Here is a 26,701-nt window from a genome sequence, read left to right as displayed (position 1 = left end):
TGGAGGAGTTCAAGTCACGGCTGGATGTGGCATTTAGTGCTGTGGTCTAGTTTTCAAGGTGGAGAGCAGACAAAGTTTGGGCTCGGAGATCTTTTCCAACCTAAATAAACGATGCAGTGATTCTGCTAGAGTGTTTCCTAAGGCTGGGGGTTACGTTGTGCGTCGGGGGATACACGTTAGGTTTATGGGCTAAAGGCAAATGCTCTCTAATGGCACAGCACAGTGCTATGCAAAGACACTAGCCCTGAGCTCAGTAAGAGATTGCCAAACTAGTCTGTCATTATGCTTGTGTTACTTTCCCTCTGACTGGTATAGCTCCGCGAAGCTAGCCAGCATGTTTGGCTTCAGAAAGATGTGTTGTACACAAAAACCCACTTGTTGGTCAGCACTGTGCTAAATTCTTTATCTCATCTGCACTTTCTGAAAGCTTGTCTTGAGTACTTCATTTGCGACCTTTCTCTAGTGAGTCCCCTTATTCCCATCTCTCTTCAGCCATGTTTTTCCCTAGACTGTTCTGCGTTCCAGTGCATGCTTCCAGTCACCATCATCTCAGATTTACCAGCCCTGATCTCTGCTCATAGCCAGCCCACCCACTTACACATGAAGCTGCCTTGCCAAAGGTCTCTGCAGCAGCCTCTGGCGCTGCTGTGCTCAGCCCATCGCAGGGCAGGCTCAGCCTGGAGTAGCCACCAGCGCTCCTCACCTGCCCACAGCAGGGAAGCGCCCTGGCCCTCACGGTGCCGCAGCCGACATGGAATGCTGGCATCCAGCCTCCCACCCACTACCAGCAGCATGAGGCTGCCTGCAGTTGGGTGCACCTCACCCCCGCATTGTTGCTCTCACCTCTAGCTCAACACAAGACAAATGGCCTTGCCAAAACTGATCTCTTTCTGACAAGCATAGAATCATCAGGGCTGGAAGAGACCTTCAAAATCATCCAGTCCAACTGTCAACCCAGCACTACACTGTAACCACTAAACCATATCACCCAGATGCAGATGCCTCTTAAACACCTCCAGGGATGGTGACTCCACCACCTCCCTGGGCAACCTATTCCAATGCCTGACCACCCTAACTGCGAAAAAGTTTTTTCTAGTATCTAATCTGAATCTCCCATGTCTCAGTTTAAGGCCATTTCCTCTTGTTCGCTCACTGCAGGCACAGTAGAAGAGACCAGCCCTTAGATCACTACAAGCTCCTTTCAGGTAGTTGTGGAGAGTGATGAGCTTCCCCCTGAACCTTCACTTCTTGAGAGTAAACAAACTCAACTCCTTCAGCTATTCCTCATGAAATATGTTCTCTAGTCCTTTCATGAGCCTTCTTGCCCTTCGCTAGACACACTCCAACACCTGGATAACTACACCAAGAACTGATGATCAAGAACCCAAAATAAACTAATATACAATAGCAAGCAGCATGGCAAGATGTGCCAAGCTATATGCTAAAAGCGAGAGGTTGAAAATTCATCCCTAATAAGAAGGATGATTTCAAGTTTACTCAGCAGTCTCTGGCCTCTCCAAACAAACTAGTAACATAGAGTCTATCGGTGTTAGATGTCTGTGTGGTGACTTAAGTGAATTACAGGGAAAAACTAGACATAAGATGCCCATTTTCTATCAATGACAGGTTTGATTCAAGCCAGAAATGGGAAGTGTGCATGTGCACATATGTAAGGAAGTGTTTTTAAGCTTATTCAAAACAGTTGCATCATTGAAATCATGGGAGCATTCTGGATTGGCCTACACTCACTAATGGTATGCTCATTTAAATACACTCAAAATAATGTGTCTGTATTTGTGCACCACCATGGGACCAAAGTTTGAAAGTCTTTGAAATTAACTACAAGGTTTTTTCAATTCTGGAACTGAATCATCTCGAATTGATCTGGCTTGTTGGTGACAAATAGCTATTACAATCCAGTGACTGACTAGTGGCCAGGATTAAATAAACTACTGTAGGCAAATGCAAGCTGTAGTAATTAGCATTACCTTTGGTAGTGTTAAGCAGCAAAATGTCAAAACATTAGGTCCCATGGAGGCCTTGATCTGACTTCATTGGCATATTACTGTGGCACCATCTAATGCCAAGTTTCATCCTCCGAGTTCAGTTGCAGTGCCAAGGGATTAGATAATCAAGGAATGTCCCTGCAGCTACTCCTCTTGTTGGGTTAGAGAGAGAAGAGCAAGCAGACAAGACTTTAAGCCTTGGCCGAAGAGGGAGTTGGGAAAGAGATCCCAGTTCACACAACCTCCAGCTCTGTAAGTTGTTCCCCAGGTACCTGCATTCGTCTACATGCTCAGGAGCTGTTATGCAGACAATCCCATTAATGTTTCTCAAGTCACATGTCTTCATCTTTGAGACCTTTAATAATTTATTTACCACCTTTTTATCTGGTCTTGGCAATACCAAAAATCCAGCCTCCTCCAGCCACCTGCATGCCCCAGGTGTCCTCTGATACCCCACCACACAGCCACACATCCCTACAAACGCACATACCATGGTTTTGTAACTGCCACCTAACTATTGTCTCGTCCTGGCCCACATGCCAAAACTGTCACTATCTATGACTCCACATCCTTCCTGGTCACCGCTAGAGGCAGGGTGTGTTAACCATAAGCCAAAGTTTGTGTTCATATACAAATTGTATGTAAAGCTGCAGATCGTTTCCTTATGTTATTTGCATATTTCTAACTAATTTGTACAAAGCAGCACATGCAGCTGCGCAGGCCTAGGTTCTATATAATATCTTTCATATGGTGCTAAGATTAAAACAGAACCAGAAACAAAGATTTCTATTTAATTCCAGTGTCCTGTTGACCTTTAGTGACCCAAATATTCTCTACAGCAGAGGTTTGATAGTGCTGATCCTTATCAGTCCCAATCTGTTGATATGAGTCAAAGGTACAAAAGAGAGGAATTGCTATCATACATTATGATTTAATATTACACAACCAGGGTAGCACACTTCTAAATTCAAAACCTGATTCCAGAATGTATTCAAAACTGGAAAATAAATAATAGTTGTAAAAATATAAAGATCATTACTATGTAGTCTTTCCATGGCATTAGCAGTGAACTTGAAAGGTTGCTATTTTTCTTCATTTCAAGTGTAGTAGGTTATATCATATGAGACCTAAGGAAAGAAATTCCAAGGACAACAATTTCATACAGAAGCACAATTATTTCATATTACAGTACTATCTTCAAAGAGTCATAAATACACCGTGATCATTCCTTACCTTTCCTTAATTATGAGACCTATGTTAATGTTTTATGGAAGGTGTTCAAGCAATAATGAGCTTTAGTCCTCAAGCCCTAGATATATCTCAGTTAGTTCTACTTGTATGTGAATACAAGGTTCATGAAAGGTATTCATCTGATAGCAAAGCAATCTATAACTAAATATTATTTCTTCAGCAGTAATTAAAGCACCATCAGAGAACCTGCTCCATCAGCTCTGACTGAGGAATGACTAGGTCATTTCTAGTAATAGAAGTCATTCTAGTCAGTTCTAGTAAACATTTTGGGCATTCATTTCCTTCCTGCCCACTGAGATTATATGTTACTTTAAGGTGTGTGCGTTAAGAAGTCAACTAAGATCACCAGTCTCAATCCAGGTGGTCGTCCTCTTTTATTCAGCAGTCTCCTGGACATTCCCAACCCCAGCACCACTTTTTTTTTTTTCCCTTAACAGTAAGAATCAATTAATAAAATATTTAATAATGTCTTTTTAGCTAAATAGAAAGTCTTGCAAATGATGTTATTTCTTCTTAAAGTGAAGTTACCAAGATTTTTAGTAGTTTTCTTAGTTACAGTATATTCAGTCTATTTCAATATTTTGTCCATTTAAACCAAAGTCAAGTAAGGCCTCATCTGGGAAAAAACCAGCATAATTCCAGATGTTTTACCACACTACCAGGTGTGGGTGTTAAGTTCTAAAATATAGATATTGTCAATGTCACTAAACACTTTTCCAGCTGATAAATGATCTGACTAGCTCAAAAGAACTGCAGTCAATAAATATGTGTCTGATTTTGTCTAAAATGATACCACATAGTCAGAAGCTGATTTAGAAGTCAGAAAACAAAGAGTATTAATAAATGATCATTTTGTACATATGGTAAACAGCAAGTGTCTCCAATTTTCCACAGTATGAATGAGCTTGTTAAATATATTTATTATTTATTTGGTAATGCATCAGTGCAGAACGACAAGTTTCACATGTGAGTTAGTGATTTATGTTAAGTCAAGACCTTACACAATTTCGACAGGATCTAGCTAAGTCAGATGGCAACTGATGGCAAACGGTAATGTAATGACAATCCGATCTGGAAAAGTGGCCTGTTTGGGTAGTTTAATATAGAATCAGCGACTCATTTAGATTGGAAAAGACCTTTAAGATTATCAAGTCTAACCATAAACCTAACACTGCCAAGTCCACCACATTTGTGTTCCTCATAAGTATGCAAACTTTCTGTTACAATAAGGAATAAAATATTTTGCTGACTTTATCTATGTCTACACTTCCTGAAACACTTTGGTCTCAATCCCAAATTCCCCTGTCATCCTGCTGTCCCCCATCTGGCTACCAGAGTGTTTCTCATCTGTGATGACACAAATATCAGCTCAGAAAAGGAAGTTCAGTCTCTACAAGGAGGGGAATCACCTTGAACCACACATCTGGGAGAGAAAGAGTTCAAATTCAAGCATGGTTACCAAGCACCACTGTGAAGCTCTCACTGAAAATCTGTGATCAATTACGTTTACTTCTGAATGCAAAAAATATGTTCTTACAACAGAGTGGCATTTACTTCTAGTTGGTCTATGAAGTATACTGTTGATACAAGGAGACATAAGTGATGAGAATCATCGGGGGCATGGGAAATTTCTTGTACAAAGAAAGATCAAAAGTATTAAGAATTTGTCTTACAGAGAAGATGTATAAAATGAAACATGACCAAAGTATATACTTTGGTATATACTTAGAAATAACCTTTAGGTTTTTTTCTCATAGTAAAAGCATTTCTCAATTTCCTTGAGACTGAAAGAAGATGAATTTTAACCTGGTAAAAGTAATCAATTTTCATTCAGCATTGAATTAGACTATAAAATTCATGGCCAAAAGAAATGATCATGGCCAAAAAGCTATCTGGATTCAAACACTTTAGATCCTTGTGTAAATGACAAGAATACTTACACAAGATCACAGTAAGTATTCAAAGTTTATATAAAAGTTCTGCAAGGTATGAAAATCTTCATGTTAGTGATTCAGCCTACTTTTGCTGTTACAGGTGACAGGATAAATTAAGGGAGCTGCAGACCTAAGGAAGAGGCAAAACAGAAGGCTGTCGTTATGTCTGGCTTGAATAATATGATTCATGTATCTGCGCTAAAGCAAATTATCATGACACATATATATGTAGTGGCAGTATTCTGTTGTGTGTGATTGTACACATCAATTTATCAAGCACTTTTAAAAGTTTGTCATGGATCCTGGCTACTACCATAAACTGTTACTTCACCAATATATCTATGATGAGGTGTATTTATTGAACGTAGGGATCTAGTCAAGCTTCCAATAACGCCAGTGAGACCTTCTTCTACTTCCTCTCTAGGAAAAAAAAAAAAGAGGAACTCAGATTCTGGAAAATATCTTATAAGAAACATTACACAAGCACTCACAGCAGCAAATCAAAGATGGATGAATACAGTTTGAAAAGTCTCTCACTTTTCTGGATAAAGTAATTCATGATGCAAATCTGACTGAGACCTTCCATTACTGATCTCTTCATTTAGACCTTAAATTAAAAACAAATGCTGACACCTGTATGGTTGTGGGAGGCATAATTATATTTGGGTTGTTGGAAAGGCAACTTGTTAAATTCTAAGCATTATCTTAGTATTACTCTGATTTTGTTTTCTGTGTTCTGCACTTCTACGTTTTTGGGACCTGCCTTTGGCAAACCCAAACAGACTGACTATGCTGTCAAGAAAACTGTGTGCTAGTCTCTCAGAGACTTATTTGTTGCCTGAAAAAAAGGGGTGCAGAGGGGAATTGCCAAACACATGGAAAATTCAACACAAACTTCCAGCATACATTCAGACTTCCAGAAGACATACAGAAGAATTACCATTTCATATTCATATGTTAATTGGGGCTGTGGCAAACTTGGTGAATATGTGTCTGTTTTATTTGAACTGCAGACTCATACATGGGGTCTGGACAAGCCGTGGGGTATCCTGAAAGAAAAATCTCAGCTACATGGTGTTCGTTAGGCCCACTTCGAGTATAGCCTGACTTATGATGTGCACAGTCTGCAGCCCTCCATACATACCATGGAGCATGGAGCATTGCCATGCCTCCATATTGCAAGACTGTGCAGCTGTCTGTAGTCTGTAGGCAGACGGAGAACCGGTCACCTTCATGGGATGCAGAAGGGGCAAACTATAGGCATCCTAATGGCAGGAATGGCATGGATGCTGAGTGAAGGAAACCCTCTGTATTAATCGATCTTGGAAATCCACTACCTCCGTGGTTTTCCTGAATCACGTTCCTTGGCACATGAGACACAAAACTGCATCTATAAAACTGGAATACTGGTATTATTAAGTGGGTCAGGGAGCATCATTAGATGAATAAGAAATGGGGCTTCATGAAGACTGATACTGTACTTCAGTCTTTGATCAAAGTCTTTGTTTTCTCCCCCCCAAAAAAATTCACTTTAAGGGGTGATTCTTCATGAAATTATCAAGTCCCTCTTTATCTCTAAACCAATTCTGATGTACTGCAGACTTGAGAATCCCATAGTAGGTATTGCAATCACAGGATATAATGCACTTCAAATACTCTTATTTTGCTTTTCTTTCTTTGTCATCTGGTTATATTTTATGTATCCTAGAGTCAAATGTAGTCCTGCAGCATGAAACAGTGACGCTATCAGGGAATGGAAACTTAGCCCAATCTTGCACAATAATATCCTTTTAGTTTGTTTTTTTTCTCTTTATCTGATAACCAGAAACTACTTAACAAGACGCTCATTTACTATCTAGTTTGCCTCACATATTTAAAGTATAAAATTCTATCACTCGCTATTAGAACAAATGTCCTATCTTCCATGAGCTAATCTTGTATGGCATATGCACTGTCTTACATGTATAAATCTATGAGAAAACCAATCTGATAAAATTTTATGCCTGCAAAATGATGATTCACTTATATCAATGTACTTGTCACTCAGACCTTTAAAAAATATATATAATACCACAGAGTTGGGTGGGTGCTGAAAATATGCAAGACCTCGATAATAGGAAAACATTACCCACAAAGTGTAAAGGAGAAACACCAATTAAAAAAAAGTACCAGTCCAAATTCCCAAGTTTGTACACCACATATTACGAAAAGGAACATGTAAGCTTTTGGTCTTAGGGTGCTGCAGCAGCTACCTCGTGGGTGATGGCATCATTTCAGTTTAACTGGAGATATCTTACTCATCTCCCCAATTTTCATATCTACACTTTTTATAAAAACAAACACGGCTTAGGCCTTATGAATCCATGTTTTAATACTGGTGTCCAAAGCTGAACAGATGTGGCTGTTCTATTTAAACATCATGCTACCTCCAAAATATCCACTTCTGAAAAGATTATTTTCTCATTTTCTAAGCTACCTCTGAGGAGAGGTTAACTACATAAAATTTTTCTTCATTTGTTTAAAATCATAATTGTTTTATGTGATTTTCTATGTTGCTGATTACAAGTGTAGTGAGGTTTAATCTTTGTCTTGAAGTCCACATGTGTTTTATGTTTGTATCCATGTAATGAATTGCCTGAAGGACACAAAAGCTTTGCAGTGTAAGCCAAATACAGTTAACATAAAAGTATTTTTTTTCCCCCAAATCATGCATAGACACAATGGTAAGAAATGGTCCTTTCTGTCCCTCTGCTATGGATAAAATAATTTCCCACAATACTTCATACTGAATCAGGTGCACCTTGCCCCAAGGATTCCTGCAGAAACCTCTTTAGAGGCTAACACATCTGACTTAAAATAACACCTACACCATCTCTGAATGGAGTGGATTTCTGCAGCAACAAAATCTCTCTTTGCTCTGCACTCATGAAAATCAAGAATTAACATCATTTTCCTTCTACATTAGTAATCTGTGTGGGAGGTTTTTTGCAAACTTTTATAGAAGCAAAGTTTATGAAAAAGGAGTTTTCATAAGTTTAATCTTCATAAAATTCAGTAGCAAGATTCAAGAGAGGCACTCAAATTAGTGCTCCCTCAGATGGAAAAACAGGTAAAAGCGAACTGTTACAGGCTCTGTAACTATAGTTTCACATTAGTCATAGTATGGGCCCAATGATGGTGTCATAGAGATATAGAGACAGCTCTGGTTACTACTGTGAAGGGTAGCTGGGGGACAACAGTGCAGTGCAGATACAGTGCAGATACAGTGCAGATACAGTGCAGATAAGAGTGCAGAAGAATCCGTGTTTCATCCCTTCACTGCTCCGAGAATAGCTTGTTTTATTTGACATAAACTATTACTGGAGTCTGAAGTATTTAATAGAATTTCTCACAAACTATCCACATTATTTCGGTCGATGGTAGGATATTCAGGATTTAATGAAATTATTTCTATTCGGTATTTAATAATTGACACTGCAGGATTTAGAGTGGGTGAATTAAGTCAGAATAATCTATTTGGCAAGGCACATAAAAGTGTGTTCAGTGAAATTTAATCAGAAATTAATTTAACTCCATAGCATTTAATAATAAAATTTAATAATAAAACATCTAGTTGCTATTCACAAACTTTATTCTGGTAAAGCATTAGCTAGGTGCATAAGTAGCCTTGCTGGATTTCATCAATTTGAGGTCATAATTTGCAACTATGATGCAATACCAGCACTCCGTATTGGTCACTTAACTCTGTTAAAGGAAAGTTTAGAATGATTGGAAATGTTACAAGCAGGATGAGTAAGGGCATTATTTGCAATAGAAACAAAAATATTCCTACTTCATTTAATTCCACTGTGCTCATGAGAAAATCCACATTTCATTCCCAATAAAAGCTATAGCAGAATTCTAGTAGTACTGACCAACTAAAAGCTTCTGGTCATCTTTTTATAGAAACTCATTTGGGACCTACTCCAAAGCTTGTGAAAGTCAATATGCAAATAGCATTTGCTCTCATTAATCAATTTGACACTAACCAGACCAATAAAATATATAAAGGAGAGGATTTGGGTAGAACAAAACTACAAAATTGTACATTGGATTCCGGTGGAGTAAATTCTTTTAAAGAGACACCCTATTACTGCTAGAGGAACCATGAGCTGAGCAACAAAAGATAATTATAGGTATAGCAAATTTCTTATCTGTGTTCTCAGGCAGTGAGAAAATGTCAATGGATGTTATCTGTGGAAACACAAAATCAAGTGGAAAAAAAAAGTGAAATATAGTGAAGAGGAGGCAAATAACCAAGAGCCCCTTTCAGCTTGAGGAGGTGGGAGAGAAGCACTGGAAGGAGCCAGTCCTGAGCCATTATTAGACCAAAAGGGAATGCATCAAATGAGTCCTGCTAAGGACCAAGAAATCCAGCTGGATCCATTGTCTCCTGATTGTAGGGGCCTTTGGGGGCAGCCTTAGTCAGGGGAAATAACTTTGTGTTTTGCTGCTTGGTAAAGTTTGCATTTCAGGTAATGAACTGTGCTTGAGGGCAGGGCAATAAAGAGATTGGGTGCAGTACCAATTTTTTTTTCCAGGCTGGTGAGGGAGCCTTCCAGTTTTCAAAATATGGGGCCTTAGCAAGGACTGTATGCTTGTACGAGACTTCCTTCACCTTGCAATAAAGACATGACACTTTCCGGTATTTTAAAGTAGACTTGACACATTATCTTTGAGTGTGTATCAAGAAAAATTATCACCTTTCAAAAAGAAGAGGAAAAAGAGATATTTTGTGATCCATTCGTTTGAAATTTTTAAGAAAACTTCTTGTATGTTGAAAAGTAAATATTTCTCAACCAGAAAAAAAAGAAAAAGCTTGTCTCAAGTTGTAAGCTCTTTGGAAAAGGGCTCATATGTATTTTTTCCTGTATTTTTGCCCAACTGAGTACATCACAATTCTTCTCCAGGACTGGAACACCAGAGTAACAGCTGTAAAACATTGGTATCTCACAGATGGATGTAAACCCACATGTATCTATGACTAGTCAAAAGACCGTCAATGTATTTGAAGTCCGCTTGTAAGCCTTACAGCAGAGTTGCATTTGTACAAGTTATATGACTTGTGTAGGCTTCTGAAATAAATTGCTGTTGTTCAAATGAGCATCATTTCTTGAATCTGCAGACACCTTTAATGTCACTGCACATTGCTTTTGCAGGATTTAAAACTTTCACTTCATAACTTGGATGCAACAACCATATCTTTTTAAAATTCTGTTCAGGTATTGAGCTAGAGGAGCTGATTTTCCTGTCTTTTACATCATGCACTCATTCTGAAAAAGATCCTAAGCTATGTGTGAAATTGTAGAAAACTCTATTACTTAACCAATGTAAGTTAAAGAATCTGTAATTAGTCACGCTGGTTCTGAGCTTCCAAAGCACATAATGAGCTGCTGAAATCTTGTTGGGATGTTTTTCTATTGTAAATAACAGGGAGAAATCAATCAATTGAAAATGGAAGGCAAAAATATAGCCACAAGAAATATGTATACAAGGAAAATAATAGTTGAGGGAAGTTTCATCCGTGAAGTTTCGTCCATGAAGTTTCATTCATTCATCCATGGTTGCATATATCTCCTTCAGTAAAGGTAAAATCTGTAAAACTGGGTCTACATTCAGGTTTACCCAGATTGCTAGTCTCTATGCTATCCTGTCTCTCTGACTGGGAAGCCAAATTTGTCCCTTACAGTGCTTTATATCAGTGGTTAAAAGCAAAACACAGACAGACTTTCAATAGAGTTTAAATGTGATCTCTGCATCAGCAATGTTGAGGAGAAAGTTTTACTGGTGAATGAGTGAACATGTTGCTTTGATTAATTAGTTTTATTTCATAAGAATGCTCAAATACACAATCTGTTCAAGTTATAAGCAATGTGACTATTTATAGTCTGAGTATAATACAGACATAATACACTTAACTGAGTGAATAATAAATACTTTGTGAGGGCTAAAAAGTGAAAAAAGAGCTGTTGTAGGCACTGCCACATGGTATACAGCTTCTGCTGAAAATGACAATGCAACATCTCCTCCAGGATCCCACAGGATGTGTAATTATGTTATTTCAGGGTCTCATCCAATTTATTTGACATTATTGTAAGATTCACATAAAATTGAATTGATTTTGGTCCTTATCTTGTCATGTAAAATATTGCCTAAAAACAGAGTTTATATTTGGCGAAGTGAAATAAAACCTTCCTATTCCCATACCCTGAATAAGCACTTTCACTTTCTTTAAGACCATTCCAAAAATAACAGGAAGCAGGCAGGTAATAGGTACTATCTGGCCTAACATAATTGCAGCCCCAGGCAAGAAAGGAATAATGGATTATTCTATACCCATTTTCCCCATGACCAAATCTTCAAGGAAAAGGGACAATTGTAATAATAAAGATTCCAAATCTCTAAGAACCTTTTAAAAGCCAACTTATTAATTCATTACTTTAAAAAAATCAATCATTTTTACCAGTTCTATGCAGTACACACATAGTTGTTTACTATTTACTCTGTTTCCCTTCTTTAGTTGAGGGATAAATGTCTAATAAAAACAAAGTCTGGAGAGACCTGTGTGACCACAGCTCAGCAGATCAGTGAAGAAAAGTAAGCTTGTGCTTAAAAAAGTAGATCTCAGTTGTCAGTGTGCAAATACTAGGTTATAACTACTCTTTATTAGGTTTCCTGATGGTAGGAACTAGGGAAGGCATGGGAGCTGGGAAGTCATGAGTGGCAAGGAAAGCCAGAGTGCCATACTCACTCTGGGGGATTGTGCTATACATTCATCCATCCCTCTGTCCATCCATCCATTCATCTTCTGTGAGTATAACCAGCTATAGGTATATTCCCGTATGTTGCGAAGCTCTTGTATGAATGGTGTTTGTGCCTTCAGCTGTCAATTTTCTGCTGTTTGTCAGTGACCTTAGCTTCACCCTTAACAAAAGCAGTGAGCTCCAGCTCTGTGTTACCTGTTTGTAGTTCAGCACCCTCTCATGAACTAAACTTAGCCCAGAAAAGCAAGAAGTGAAGCCAGCACCCAACCTTTCAAGTGGCAAAATGGTTGGAGGTAGAACGACAATATTGCCATGACTCAGTGACAGGAGAGTCAGACAGGATTGTGGGAAGAAGCAAATGTGTCCTTCAGGTATCTGTCTGGGACGCACACACCCACACAGATGTGGGTGATCTGCAGGCAGATGTGTTAGGACCATCATCTGAGCGGTGCAATCGTGACTTCTGATAAAGGATTTTAGCTAAGCCACCATCAATAAATAAAATTTTAAAAGCACTATATGCAATAAATTTTTTTTTCATTGTTTGATTCATGGACATGAGAATTCACAAAACAATATTTCTCAAAGAGTGTCCCCATTCATAAGTGTAAATTTGTTCTACTGAACACTGAATTGTTGGTTACGCAATTTTAGTGTGACAATTCCTGGGGGATTTGTACATCATCAACAATAAGGGCTCTGTGCTCATCACATACGTGGCCTACAGATGATCAGAGACTGTGTTTCAGCTCTCAGTTCACACTGTCTTGCTAAACTTGTCTGGGCTGAGGAAACTTGTTTTTGCTCCTTCCTGTGGGCCTCCCACTAAGAAACAAAGGTGAATTGATTTCAGTATTTCCATCTCTGCTCTCAAAACCAACCCAATCCTGAAAAATCAAAATGCCTCCACTCAAAAAAAATCACAAAATGAAACACTGATCTCCACAAAAGCAAGAAAACATTTACAAAAAGGTGAATGAAACCTCTGGTCTGTGTGCAAAAGACAATGAGTAATTTATGAAGAATAATATGTGTGATTTGTTTAACTAGAAATACTGCAGTGAAGACAGTAAGACTTTTCCTGCTATCAGCAGTGAGAGCTGGAAGACAATGTTCACTTATAACCCACACACAGGTTCCTGCTGATTTGCTACTTAGCTCCCACATCCAGTAATAGTGGAACTGCCTTTATCCTTGAGACAGCTATCATCTTCACACCTATTACTTACCTGTTTTCTGTGCGAGCTTATTAATCTTTTCTGGTAAACATTCTTTTCTGTCTTGTCCGGGAATACTGATCATTTTACAGATTATAAATCAAGAAGGTGTCTAATGTTATCCCATAATCTGGCCTCCTACATAAACTATTTGAAGCAGTTCTTATTTGAATTGATGCATGGCTTTTAGATGATTGGGTTTTTTGTACCCTTATCTCTTGAGTAAATGCTTCAAAGACAGAAAAAAAAAAAGTTGAGGCCTCCATCCAGCAACCCATGACCACTCTGTTCTGCCTCCCTGTCTACAATAGGCCTTTTGGGCTACATTTATACTTCTAAGTAAACCAGATTGGAGACTGCATCGACCCAGAAACCATGTGACATGGCTTGAATCCAGATCTGAAAATCCCCACCATCCCATCCCAACCTGATTCACTTTGTCCAGACCTCCTAATGGGAAGGGTTCATGTAACATGCTGTCCACTTAGCGAAACCTACACGTTCTCAAGGACAGTAGTGCTAGCTGTCGAGGGACAAAACTTATGCTTGGAAGTGTGCTAAAACTGTAGAGTATCAGAAACTGCAGAAGGGTACAGCTCTGACCCTGTTTTACTTGCACATATATGAAAAACTCTGTGACCTTTATCTAAGCTTGCAGCCATTCTCTTAGGTTTCTCCAGCTACAACTTACTTCTCTGTCATTTATGCAGCACTCCCTCTTTACATACTCCACTCCTCTCATCTACTTGACTACTGTGTATCTAATAAACTTGTGTAGTACACCCTACTACAATCTGGGGGCCTCAGGATCTCCAAGCTGTGTGCTCATACAGTTTCAACCTGCATCCCAGTTCTTATATATTTTGTTTCCTGTTTATTCTCCCAAGTAAATATGTGATGTGGTAGCTATCCTTGAAAGCAGACTAACAGCTAGGTGGGCTGACTGTGCATGCTGAGGAAATGGGCAGATGTTGTCCATTGCAATGAAAGTAACGTGAGGAAACAGTTGCAATTGGTGCAATTCCTTGCGAGATCATGGTAAATGTCATGATGTGACAAAGCAGCATTTTCAGAATTGAAAATCCTGAATATTTACAGGAAGATTAATTATTCTGAAGGAGACACACTGGTCACAATTCTATACAGTTGTCTTCTGAAGCTGTCTTAAAATCAGCCTTATTTCTGGACTGTGAGGGCTGGGGTGAAATCAAGAAAAAAGGGAGTTTTTGACTGTTGCTGCCCAATCATAATTCTGTCATGATGTTGGTGAGTTTTCCTCTCTGATAGGCAGGAGGTGTCACTTCTTTATTCACTCAATGTCTGTAGGCAGCTAATGAGGTCTTAGGAAAGAAGATGTTCACAATTCTTGAATAAGGGGAAGCTCCAAGCAAAAATGCCTTCTGTGCACACAGCTGCTACTGGGATCATAAGGTAGGATGGGAATGTGGTACACAGTCCATGACTGTAGTATTTGGGAAAGAACTAAGGAGTAGGGGTCATGGCATGTGTTGATATGGCTAGGGCCTCAAATTACCCTAATGGAGATAATTGACTTCAGTGCTTAGAACGTGTTCCTTTTTGCTAGCTAGTATCTAACTTCTTTATGAATACAGCTAATTTTCTTTTCAAGGTTCTACACTGGACCTCTGACACTTATACAAAGTCAGACATGATTCATATTACTTTTGAGACTACTTCAAATACAGATGCAGGTGGCATCAGGGTAGTGTTGGATATCACCCTCTGCAAGATGTGCCTTTCTCAAAACCACAGTCTGCCTTTGTGGTTGTTGTTTTAGAAGCAGCCCTTCAGCTGGTGTTATCACATGATGATACAAAGTGTGGGAAATGAGACAGTCAACAGGTGCTAACAGACCTTGAATACTATAAGCAAGAAAAAAAATGAAAAAAAAAAAAGACTAAAGGTAGGCCAAGGAGATAAAAAAGCACCAAAAATGCTGAAATTTTTTTTTTCAAGGTAAAAATAAGCCAAGTCAAGAGAATTATAGGTCATTCTGGCTAGATCAGAGGAAACACTGTGTGCGAACAATGTATTTATAGCCCATATTGTCATGTGATTGTAGGATTTCCATGCCCTATTACATCAGGCTTTCTCTAGGACTAAGTAGAAAAACATTTTGATTTACTGTTCTTTATTTTGCAAAGTTTTGCTGGCAATGGTAAAGCCATACCACACTGTCTGTTGTTTTAGTTGTTGCTTTTTCAGTGAACTTAGTTTCAGGACATGGATTCCAGGGCAACCACAGGATCTGGGGCAAACTCAGTCCTAGAGCTGTTGAAAAGTTACAGGAGATACTGTAACATCATAACTTTACCTCTTCTTTTTAAAATTATAATTTCTGAGGGAACGAGTATTTGGTTGTGCTGTATGTCCAGAGGTCTATCTCATTTGTATGTCTCCTGCTCCATACCTTCTGATCTCACTGGCCAGTTTCTAGAAATTTCAAAATGTGGCAAGTATCTCAAAGATAATTATGATCCTAAGTGTTTCTTGGAATTCCATTTGTTCAACCATCCTACATTAATACTGCAGTAGAGAAAAAGGAAGAAGAATTCAGCAGTTACAAAAAATATTTGCCTTCTTGGCCAGTGAAGGTCCACATAGTAGCTGGTCACAAAGCACATCAGTCTCTCCAGGTCAGCCATGATATCAACATCTCCTTCACGCTGGAGGTGTTGAAGGAATTATTTTTGAAAGGTGCTATCATGGTCGAAATGGTTAAGGGACAAAGGATTCAAGTCTGTAGGAAGCCATCAATTCCTTTGCTTATAGAACCACCTATTAATTACACACGCAAAACCTGCCTGCAATCAGAAATATTAAGAATGCACTAGGCTATTCAATAAATATATGCATGAAGAAGTGCCCCAAATGCATCTTTAAATGCTATTAAATATGTGTACAAAATAGCTAAGGAATATGTTGATATGTTTATGCATCAGTTCTAAACATTGAAGTGTTTACTTGCATAAACAAATACAATTACGATACACTACAAATACAAATACAATTACGGCAGTTGCAATATAGGCACACAGAAAATTTGATTATCATTTCAGTTGAATTAGCATTATCTATTTTCTCCAAACTCCTGACAAAATCTCAAGTCCAATTAAAAATAATAACTATCCCAGAAGTATTTTAGCATATTGTGTATTTATATATGTACCAAAGACTTTTCAAAATTAATACCAGACCAAAATTGAGCAAAATTAATTGTAAGAATATGTTTCAAAGGAAAGGCTGATAACAAAAGGTATCTTCTGAAACAAAGGCTGAGACAAGCTTTTAGTTCAAGACATTGTTTTTTCATTGCTATCACCAGTGGGGCACATGGTCCATCGTGGCTTCTCTGCCAACTCTTCTTTTTTATGAGTCATCACAGGATCAAAAGTCTGTCAAACAACAGAACAGAGATAACATATCCATAGACCACACTGTTTCATACATGTTTCCCCAGTTTTATTCTAATATGCCAGAAGAGGAGACTCAAAATGACTTCTTCCTCAAGTCCAGACACTTCAAGTGTTACTCTCTGCAAGCTTTGGTGAGTTGAACAAAGGACAAAACTGTCTGTAAACGACATTGGCATTACCAAGGGCTGTGGGTACTTGGTCACTGCTGTAGATTAGCCTGTGATCCTGACCCCTCTGCCCAACAGAAACACTGGGGTGTCTCAGTAGCTGTACCAAAGATATGCTTATTTCAGCTACGGAAAACCCTTGATTTCACACCAAAAATACCAGGAGAGAGAAGTGTAGGGGCAACTACTGGCAAAACTGCATTACAACTTTCATTTTATTGATTTTAAGTTGAACCTGTATAAAGGATCAGGCTATCTATGTAAAAGACTCTATTGTACTGGTGAAGAATATTCCTCCCTAGATCAACAAACCAGCAGTTAATTACTCCAAAATGAATTAGCTTAAAATTAACCAATAATGAATTTCTTTGAAAATATCTACAGCAACTTTTAAAATGCTTTTTAAAAATATTTTCATTTCTAAGGAAATATTCAGAGAAACTCTCTGGCCCTTTTATTGTATATGTTCAGATTTTCCAAACATGACTGCAGGTATAAGGAATAACATTGATAGATCACATTTATTAGATGCAATCCTTCACTAATTGTAAAAATAATGAAAAATTCCAAAGATAGCCATGTCATGTACAATACAGAAAAGAATACTAAAAAACAAGCCTATTGGAAAGTCATCTTTTAAATCAGCAGCAAGACCCTTCCCCAGAGACTGAGTACAGTCAAAAAATTCTACTGAATAATTAACAGGTGTTATTGAATGTGGGGTGAAGTGGTTTTAGGCGTATATCCTGAAGGAAGTAGCATGAGCAGGGTACCATACTAAATAGTGCATTATGTGAAGATGAAATGAAATTCTACCCACCTAGCTGCTGTTGAACCTCTAAGAACTGCCATCGCACAGGTGGTTAGTAAGGCAGGAGCTAAGAAGGAAGCCTGGAGCACAACTACATCCTACTTCTTAAAAGTGTTTTAGTATTGCTCCAGCAGGCAACTAAAATCATCCTGGCAATGTTATAGAGGGCAATGTCAATTAACAATATGCCTGCTGTACTCTACATGAGTATCCAGGTCCAAAGCTCAGTGAACTCAAATGTGAGAAGGCTTCAGTGGGCCCTGGAATACGGTCAGATTGCATGAGGCGGAAAATATGCTCTCAGTGCCTGGGAAGGGAGGAAGCCACGCCTCCCATCCTATAGCACCCAGCAAGTGAGTTCTTCTTGGTTACCTATACATAGATTTCTGACTCAAAACACTATGATCCAAAGGTGAGTTGATGTCTTTGTCTATTCAAAGCTTGCAATGGCTGAACCAAAAGAGGTACAGAACATAATGTTGCACAGTTAGCTAGTCTGACAGACGGAAGTGTTTATGTTCATAGTATGGACTCATGTAGAAGACTCAGTGCAAAGGAATATCCTGAATAACTGAAAATAAAGAAAGAAACATCAGAAGGTATTCTTTGAGAAAAATACCTGTTTGACATATGAAAACTCTGACCAAAGCATGAGTCACTGCAAGTGACTTCTGATGATTCACTACCATTTTTTTAAACTCTGACAACAATCTCTAGTTGTTTCAAAACTTTTTTTTTTTTTTTTAATAAATGGGTTTGGGCAGTTTTCATATAAAAAGACTGTGATTTAGTTTTCTTCTTTTTAGCCTCTAAACAGCCATACTAGTGGGCTGTAGTAGGTAAATTTGCTTACATTTCTTGCTCCTTGTATCTTGAAAGGCCATTTCTAGTACAGAGAATCAAGATCTTGACTACTCTATCTCAGACTGGAAATTGCTTGTAATTCTCGTGTCGATGGACCCAGGACCAAGGGAACAGATCTCATGATAGCAAACCATTGGAATGCCACCAGATTATGTCTTTTGGCCACTAACATGGCCTTTGAGTAGTGACTTCTGCCTTACTTGTGCAGGAAATTTTAGACGCTTTCTTACACCAGTATCACTGCTCAGATAAAAATAGCTTGAACTTTCTGTCAGGTATGAGAAGGTTCCTCCCAGTCAAGCATGAATCCCTTTCCTCATGACGTAATATAAACTGGAAAAAAAAAAAGGTTTTCTGTATCAAAAGGAGACAGTTATGTGTTGTTTGTGTTCAGCTAAATCAAAGTAACTTGACACATTCAGCAGTGTCCATGTGGAAAGAGTTTAGTAGTGAAAGATTCTGGTCTATAATTACTAATCCTCTTGAACATTCCCACAGTCTTCTGTCCTAAAGGCTTCATCTCCAGCTGATCTAAATTTAGGCAAGGTAAAAATGTATCAAGGTATTCAGACAAATTTTGCAGGAAAACAGTTTTGGAAGTTGTCACAATACAGTTTTGGAATAGCTTTGAATAGTTTTGGAAATTCATTTAAGTTTAAACTGTTTTGCAGATAAATTATTTGAATAAAGTAAATTATACCCTTCCTAGTTTAGACCACAGAAAGAATTTCTTCAGTCTGTTCATTCTGTATCTTATTACATAGAGGTAATATGAAAATTTCGGATGGGAATCACCGATAGTCAAGTAATTCTTCTGATAATTCTGCTCCAAGGCATACATCAGTGATTTCAACCACATGAAAAAAAACCAACTAGCTTGGGGCTATTTGTTGCTCATATCATTGTTGACCCTGTGAACACTCGTAGTCCATTTCAGTGCAATATTGAAGAGGTTAGCTACTAACTAAACCCATCTGAGCATGACTTGAGCTAATCTATATCACTTTGTAAAAGAATGCTTAATATTTAGTTACCAACCTCACTGAGAATAGTAGCTAAGAGTAAATTTTTCTTAAGTTCTTTGTTAGAAAAATATGGCAGAAATAAAATCAGGCCTTAGGAGTGCAGGAGGAGACTGTAAAAATATTCATTCTGGGTGAGACCTAAGACTGATCAATTTGAGTCAGTATTCAATATCTGCACTGACCACTAGCAAAACTGCTAAGGGGAACAAGGCCAAGTACTAAGTGATGCTGATATGCATCAGCAGTCAATAATCAGAAGTTTAGGGGTCTCTCAGTTTGGATCCATCCTGTGCTGATTTGACTGATCTCTTTTAATTAATCTATATTTTGGCTTTCTTGTTATCCTATGGCACTGGTTTTGCCACAGTGCGCGTGAACATCACATGGAAAAAATATTCTTATTTTCTTAAGCTTGCTATCTGATCATTTTATGAAGTGAATCAAGTTCTTATGTAGTAAGAAATAGAAGTAAAAGACAAGAAAGCTTTTACTAAATGTGAAATCAGTTTGTTGTGTTATATTTAACATATTAGTTAACTTATTGTTTAGTTATGGATCAATATAAATTTGCAATTACTGAATTTTCCATTTGTTTTTAATGCATGTGGACCTGGCAGTTTATGCCATTTCAGTTACAGTACGGAGTTCAACGCTTTTCTGATTCCTATAGGGACATCTGTTCATTAGCACGCAGGGTGGCCAATATCGCTTTAGGTAAAGATCAGCTAGTTCCTCTGTTCTACACACTTCGGAAGAATAGCTTTGCTTATAAAATGTAACAAATGTTTCCTGGACTCTAGCCAATATATTTTTGATCCTTTCTTGATCTTCATTTTCACTAATCCTTTGCTTTTTGTATTCTTGCCTTTTGTTGACATGCCAAAACTCTGTCAGTCTTGTTTCCTCTTTCAAAAAACGTATTTTTGTTAAATTGAATTAAGCATTCTACTCTGTTGCCAAGAGCAAATTAAGTTCCCCCACACTGAAATCAAATTTCGTGAAGTGTCCGGGCAATTAGCTCTAATAAGTGGTTGCTGTAACTCTTAATTTTCCCCTTCTAAGGGTTTTCTTTTTTCTCTGTCTTTGTTTCTGAACAAATTCCGAATCATGAGATTCATTCTCTTCCCTCTGGTTGTCACCTTTTTGTTCCCCAGCATTCAGCACCCATCCACTGATACTTAAAAGTGAGGTAAACCTCATTTTTAATCTATAACCCAAAGGCATTTAATAACAAATTGTTCATTCTTCAACCAGAAACCTAAGCTGGTGGACCAGTCTGCTGGAACTGGAACAAAACTTAAAGAACAGACATCTGAAGAGCTCTCCCATGCACCACATTTAAGCATATCATATGCACACTGAGAGATTTCCCATGACAATTGAAAACTGGCACAGCTCACCCACATAACAACAGAAGTGTTTTACATCAGAACTTATCTTCTGTGCATTTGTTGTCAGGGGTTTGATTCCAAGAGGTTCAAAGAGGACAAAGTTTGAGCACATAATTATTCCAAGTAGATGAGAAAGAGCCAGTTTTAGAAGGATAATGAGAAAATTGTGCCTGTTGTGTGATGGAACGGCCTAGATCTAGCCTAACTTTCTTGCAAAGCTTTAGCATTCTCATGTCTGCAGCAGCCTGCCATAGGCTTTCCTCTCCAGGCTGCCTTCAGCAAAGAGGTTTTTCTTATCCTGCTCCCCAAACCTTTTGTCTTGATGCACAGGCAGAATGCACAAGACAAGGAATAAGGCTTCTCTCTGATTGCCATACCAAGCATTCTGTGATGAGGAAGGATGTAATCAGAGCCAAGGAAGCAGTTGTTTCAGTTCCAATAAAAAGTCATCTTTTACCATCAAAAAAAAAGTCTCCTGGATGGTTTCCCAATGTCAACTAGATTAGAATCAGCTAATTTGTTCATGAGAAATTTGACAGTTTGAACATTACTCAATCAGTCGCCGTCCCTCTCTTTCCTTTACATCCCCATTTATTTTGGCAGACTTGAATAGTGCACATGATAAAGCTGTGTTATAGTGACAGTCATCGTACTATTTTAAACATAACATTAGAAGTAAGAGAAAACCTGCTTGAACTCCAAAGGACATCTCTCACTCTCTCTCTCTCTAAATATATATATGTGTGCAAATTGACCAGCCACACTGCAAACATTCTAATGAAGCAACAACTGATTTCAACATGCGAAACCTGCAATTTCATAAAATATTCTTTTGTTTAATAAAAATTGCTTCTTTCCATAGGTGCATACAGAAGTGTTTTCCTGCCTCCCATACTTCCCATTGCTGATTGCCAATTCCTGTCAATGTTATTAATCCTTTAAGTCAAAGACAGGGATATGTTCTGCTGTTCCCGTTCTCCCCTTATTCCTACTCCCCCGGCAACACTCCTTAGTCTACTTCTTCCCCAATGTAATGTTCTATCAGGCCTGTAAGTGATACAGAAGGGAGGTGCAGCTGAAAGTCGAGTGTCTAGTCCTCGTTGAATTCCCTGGGGACTAGACATTAACTGCCCTTCAGTGTTTTGAAAATTCCTTTATGAATAGTAACACGTTAATAACTCAGTCTCTACTTCCAGTTATTGCCACCAGAACACCATCCAGAAATTCAGAGCTAATCTTTGCCCTGGGTGGTATGATACCCATCTACTGCAGCCAATTCTTCTGCTTCTTCAGGCCACTTAAAATAATCTTCCTGTGGCCAAGGGCAAGAAGCTCAGCATGTATCTGCAGAGAACAGGCAGAGGGATCCTGGGGGAGGATGTGGTGACAGATGGGAGGTAAAGCCTCTTTTCCTTCAGGTGTCCCACCACTGCCCCATGGAATGGGTGGGAAAGGGTGTGGAGCTAGGTCATGAGGCAGCCTACATCTGAACCTCCTCTCCTTTTATTCTAGTTGTCCTGGAACACTTTGCCATTCAAACCCCAGCACAGACTGATATCACATGATCTCACCACAGCAGCCACATGTGACCTGCTCCCAATATCATGTAGTACAGGAACAACAGTAGCCACCTTTATGTAACCATTACCAGAACTGCAGTGCCTATACTCACAGTGCCTCTAAGAAAAGACTGGGATGTCTGAAGGTAAGTGTGATAGCTTGTGAATTCCCACAAAGCCTGAAGTTCCAAAGTAACTCCCCGGTTTCATCCTTCTCTATTTCATGAGCTGTCCCTTTCTATTCTCTCTTCACCTTTTAGTTTTCCATCTGGCAGAACTGATTCATGCGCTATTCTATCCCATCCCACATGCATCAGCTTCTTAATCCTTCTTGATTCTTACCTCTGATAAGACTGGCTTCTTCATTATTAATGTTATCAAAAGGATGCATTAAAATTAATGCAAGACTTGTAATTCAGCTGCATTGTTGAAGTGAGAAGTCAAGCCAGTCAAAACAGTAAATGAAACATGCTCAAAGGCATATCACAGCAGCTTTTAAAAGAAAACACAGACTATTTAGAAAAACCTAGGCTTCAAAACAGAAGAGAGAAAGGTGCATGATCATACAAGGGACAAAAAGTCTTGACAGAAGCTATTTGTGAAGCACATATGATATTTTTAAACATTTTAGACCAGTCACATGATAAGCACAAGCCTTCTCATGATACAGCTACAGCATCCCTATGTCAAACCTATGTCAAATATAATCTTCCATAGGAAAAAAATAATGGGTTTTTGTATTATAATCTTGACACTGTTCTTCTAATAACATCAGACACTATTTTTTCTATATTTTCCTTATATTACAAGTATTTTATCCAATATATTTGAGTTAGTTCATAATGCCTTATAGTATATACCTATTGGTTTTCAGCTTTGAGTGAAAGGAAGAAATCACTTTCTTTTTCAACAATTCAGTCTGTTTCCCAGTCACTTAAATTCTCATTCTTTTCAAACTTTATTTTGCAAGCTAAGTAGTACTTAAACTTGTATTTCCTGGCCTTTAAGTTAGCATTTCCACTGCTACAGTGAGCACTCTTGAAAGGCATATTTTAACAAGGAGAGAAGAGTATCAGACAAAAGAAGTAGGTTAAAGAACTTATTTAGACAAGTAAGTTATGTTCTAGCCAGCACAGATAGATGGAAGTTACTCTAGACAAAACTAGCAAAACTTGGTAGTAGACTAGCTGATTTTGGAACTAACCAAGACACTTTCCCAAATATTAGTGATTGCATGTGGGAACGTGTGGAGGACAAAAAAGCTCAGGAAAATGAGAAAAGTCAGAAGCCTTTTACAGAGGGAGGAAGGAAGATGTGAAGATGCTGAGCATCATAAACTAATCAATCTATAAAAATCATGGAATGAATTACTCAACAATTCATGTCAAGTGACTTAAAAATGATAAAGTGATAAAAGCCAGAACAAGGGTGTGTCGAGAACAACTCACTTTACACCAAACTAATTTACTACTTTGACAGGAAATAGATGTAGCACAGAAGGAAGAAACAGATGAAGGCTATATTTCAATCACAGTAAAGCTTTACCATTGTCCACATGGAGTTCTCAAAAGGAAGCAGAATCTTGATATAGTCACTATCAGGCGGATAGGGTTGGCTGAATTGGTTTCAAATCTGCTTATTGGGGATTCATCACCAAACAAAGTATCTCAAGTGGATGCAATTTTTCCTTGAGTCTTCTGATTCCAATTATATTTATTATTTCTGCAATTGCACAGTACAGTAGAAATTGCCTAGTACAATAGAGACTCAAAATATCATGTGGCTGGGAAGAAAAAGGAAATACTGATTTATTCTGTGCTGGGGAGATTTCTGATGGTGCTCTCCCTACCTGTGCTGATACTGTGGGCCTCCAAAAGTATTCTAGTCACATCTTTATTGCATACCAGATGTATTCTGCTTCTCGAACCTCTTGCCAACCCTGTGATTCATCCTAGTTCTGTTAAATGAGAGGTTGATGTATATTGCTTGTGCTGGGGGGTTTTGAAGAGTATTGTATTGTGAACTTAATGAATGGATCTAGGGATCTCACTCAAAGACCACTTTAGTTAATATAAGTGATAATGGTATGCAGATGGATGATAAAGACATTTGGAAAGACTTTACTCACTTCCCTAGCCAGAGTGACTGAAGTATTTAAATAACTTGAACAATAATCTGACAACTTCATTTGTTTTTACTTTAGTGGCAGTAGTCTTTTGGAAGTAGCTCCACACTCCCATCATTAATTTACACTCAGGTAATTGAAAAACAGTAGTCCAGATGCTCAGTGAGGGAAAACTGGCTGCAGCACCACTTAGAAAAAGTAGGTTTGCCTAATTTATGAGAGGTCATTGATCTGGCCCCTGTTCCAATGTTAATATGTCTGTCTGTCTTATGTTAATGAGTTGGTGCTATTTTATTTGGTAGTATTTTTGAGGTTTATAGCAGTTTCAAAAAAAAAAATATATATACATTTCTAGTTTATATGGCATCTTTTACTGAAAAAATCAAGTATTTGATAGAGTTGGGTTTACTTTTGGTTTTTACTGAACATTGGTACATATAACATACTTAGGATTTTATATCAAAGGCCAATAACCACTGAAGTCAAGCTTAGGGGCAGGATTTCCTTTAGTTAATGAATCATACCTATACTTTTTGTTAACTTCAGAGTCAAATCACCTTTACTTCTCCGTCTCTTTATTTTTTCATCGCAAATTTCACAGAGAAAAGGCTAGACTTATTCACAGGCACCAAGGCACAAGAAGGTTTGATCAAACAGCAGACTAAAATATCAAGCACAAAGTTTCTGAATCAAAGATTCAAAAGCCTGCTCAGGCAAAACATCACCTCTCCATCTTAGCTGAGTACAAGAGTTTCCCAAACAGCAAAGTACTGGTTTTAAGTACAAGGTCAGATTAGCTGAACCTTAAAAAGTAATCTCATTCTATTTGGCCAAAAGCCTGGACAACTGAACAAAGTGAACCTAGATTAACTTCCAGGTTAGCTGGCTGAGTGTTGTTGGGACTCTGCTCCTGTGGATACTGCTCCAGCAAATGTAATTTCTTTGTTATAGAAACCATGGCCTACAGTGCAAGAACAGGATAACAGGGAGGAAAAAGAAAGCAGTATTTACAGTTGATTTTTATTTTACTTAACTCACACACAGTAGTGATTAATTTTTACCATTAGGGAAAGTAAGGGCATACCTTTCATGAGTCATAGTTTCTTGTGGATTTCTCAGGTTTTAATGTTTTGTTTCTTGTCACAGAGGTAAGATTAGCAGTAAAAGGGTGACCACCAGATGTGCTTTCTCCTGATCCTTAGTATTTTTGAACTAAGTTGCAATTCGTGTCTTCTTGTTACTAAGAATTGTCTGAAGTGAGCAGTTCAGGTCAATCTTAAGTGTCTAAAGTAAAGGAATCTAACAAATATGCATCTTTTTCATCTTTGGTCAAGGGATACAAAACCTCATCAAGCAAGCCACGTTGCATTGACAGACATAAAAGGAGACTGGGAACTTACCTTTAGTCTTTGCAGTTGGAAGATCTTGATCAGCTTTTCTGAAAAAAAAACAAACCAAAAAACAAAAACAAAAAACAACAACAAAAAACCCACACAAAACAACAAACAAACAAACAAAAACACGAACCCCAAACAAACAAACAAAAACCAAACCAAAACCAAAAGAACCCTCAAACAAACAAAAAACCACCACCCCCCCCAAAAAAACTCCAACAAACAAACTCAAAAAATTTTATACATACAAACATAAAGTTCACAATTTAGCCCCTGATATAACTCACCTGGGCCTCCCAAATCATACCAGAAGTTAATCAGCCATACAGAGGCAAGGCTGAAAGGGCTCAAAAGTATTCACTGACTTTGCATGCCTCTGTTTATGGTTGTCTGGCTTTAAAGACTTACCAGCAGGTGTCTAATTTAGGCTATCTAAAAAAAGAAGAACCCAAAATGTGGGGGACTTTCAGAAAAGATTTCCCCAAGTGACTTGTACAAGGATTTTGAGAGTGCCCATGCCCAATTCAGACCTGAGGACCTGATCCAAAATTGAGTGAAGGACATAGTCAGCTTGTATGACACTCATGCTTCTGGAAGTGGCAATCACAACATAAGCTGGACTGTGTAATATAATGCATTTGTAACAGGATTCTGAGACAGAGAGGTGATAGTTTTCATAATGAAACTATATATTACTTTTGTATGCACTTGGTATGT

The 26,701-nt window shown here is 38.2% G+C and overlaps 1 protein-coding gene across 1 annotated transcript in view; it reads right to left on the bottom strand.

Annotated features, from left to right (window-relative positions):
• LOC112841215 overlaps positions 1 to 26,701 on the bottom strand; it is a 53,176-nt gene that overhangs the window by 10,814 nt on the left and 15,661 nt on the right. Inside the window, exon 2 of the mRNA XM_029962734.1 lies at positions 25,991 to 26,028. Coding sequence (XP_029818594.1) covers positions 25,991 to 26,028 — 38 coding nt within the window. The remainder of the gene's footprint in view (positions 1 to 25,990; positions 26,029 to 26,701) is intronic.

This window comes from Manacus vitellinus, unplaced genomic scaffold (assembly GCF_001715985.3).
Source record: "Manacus vitellinus isolate BGI_N305 unplaced genomic scaffold, ASM171598v3 scaffold_4_pilon, whole genome shotgun sequence".
Classification (NCBI taxonomy): domain Eukaryota; kingdom Metazoa; phylum Chordata; class Aves; order Passeriformes; family Pipridae; genus Manacus; species Manacus vitellinus.
This window is presented reverse-complemented; position numbering and strand designations above follow the sequence as displayed.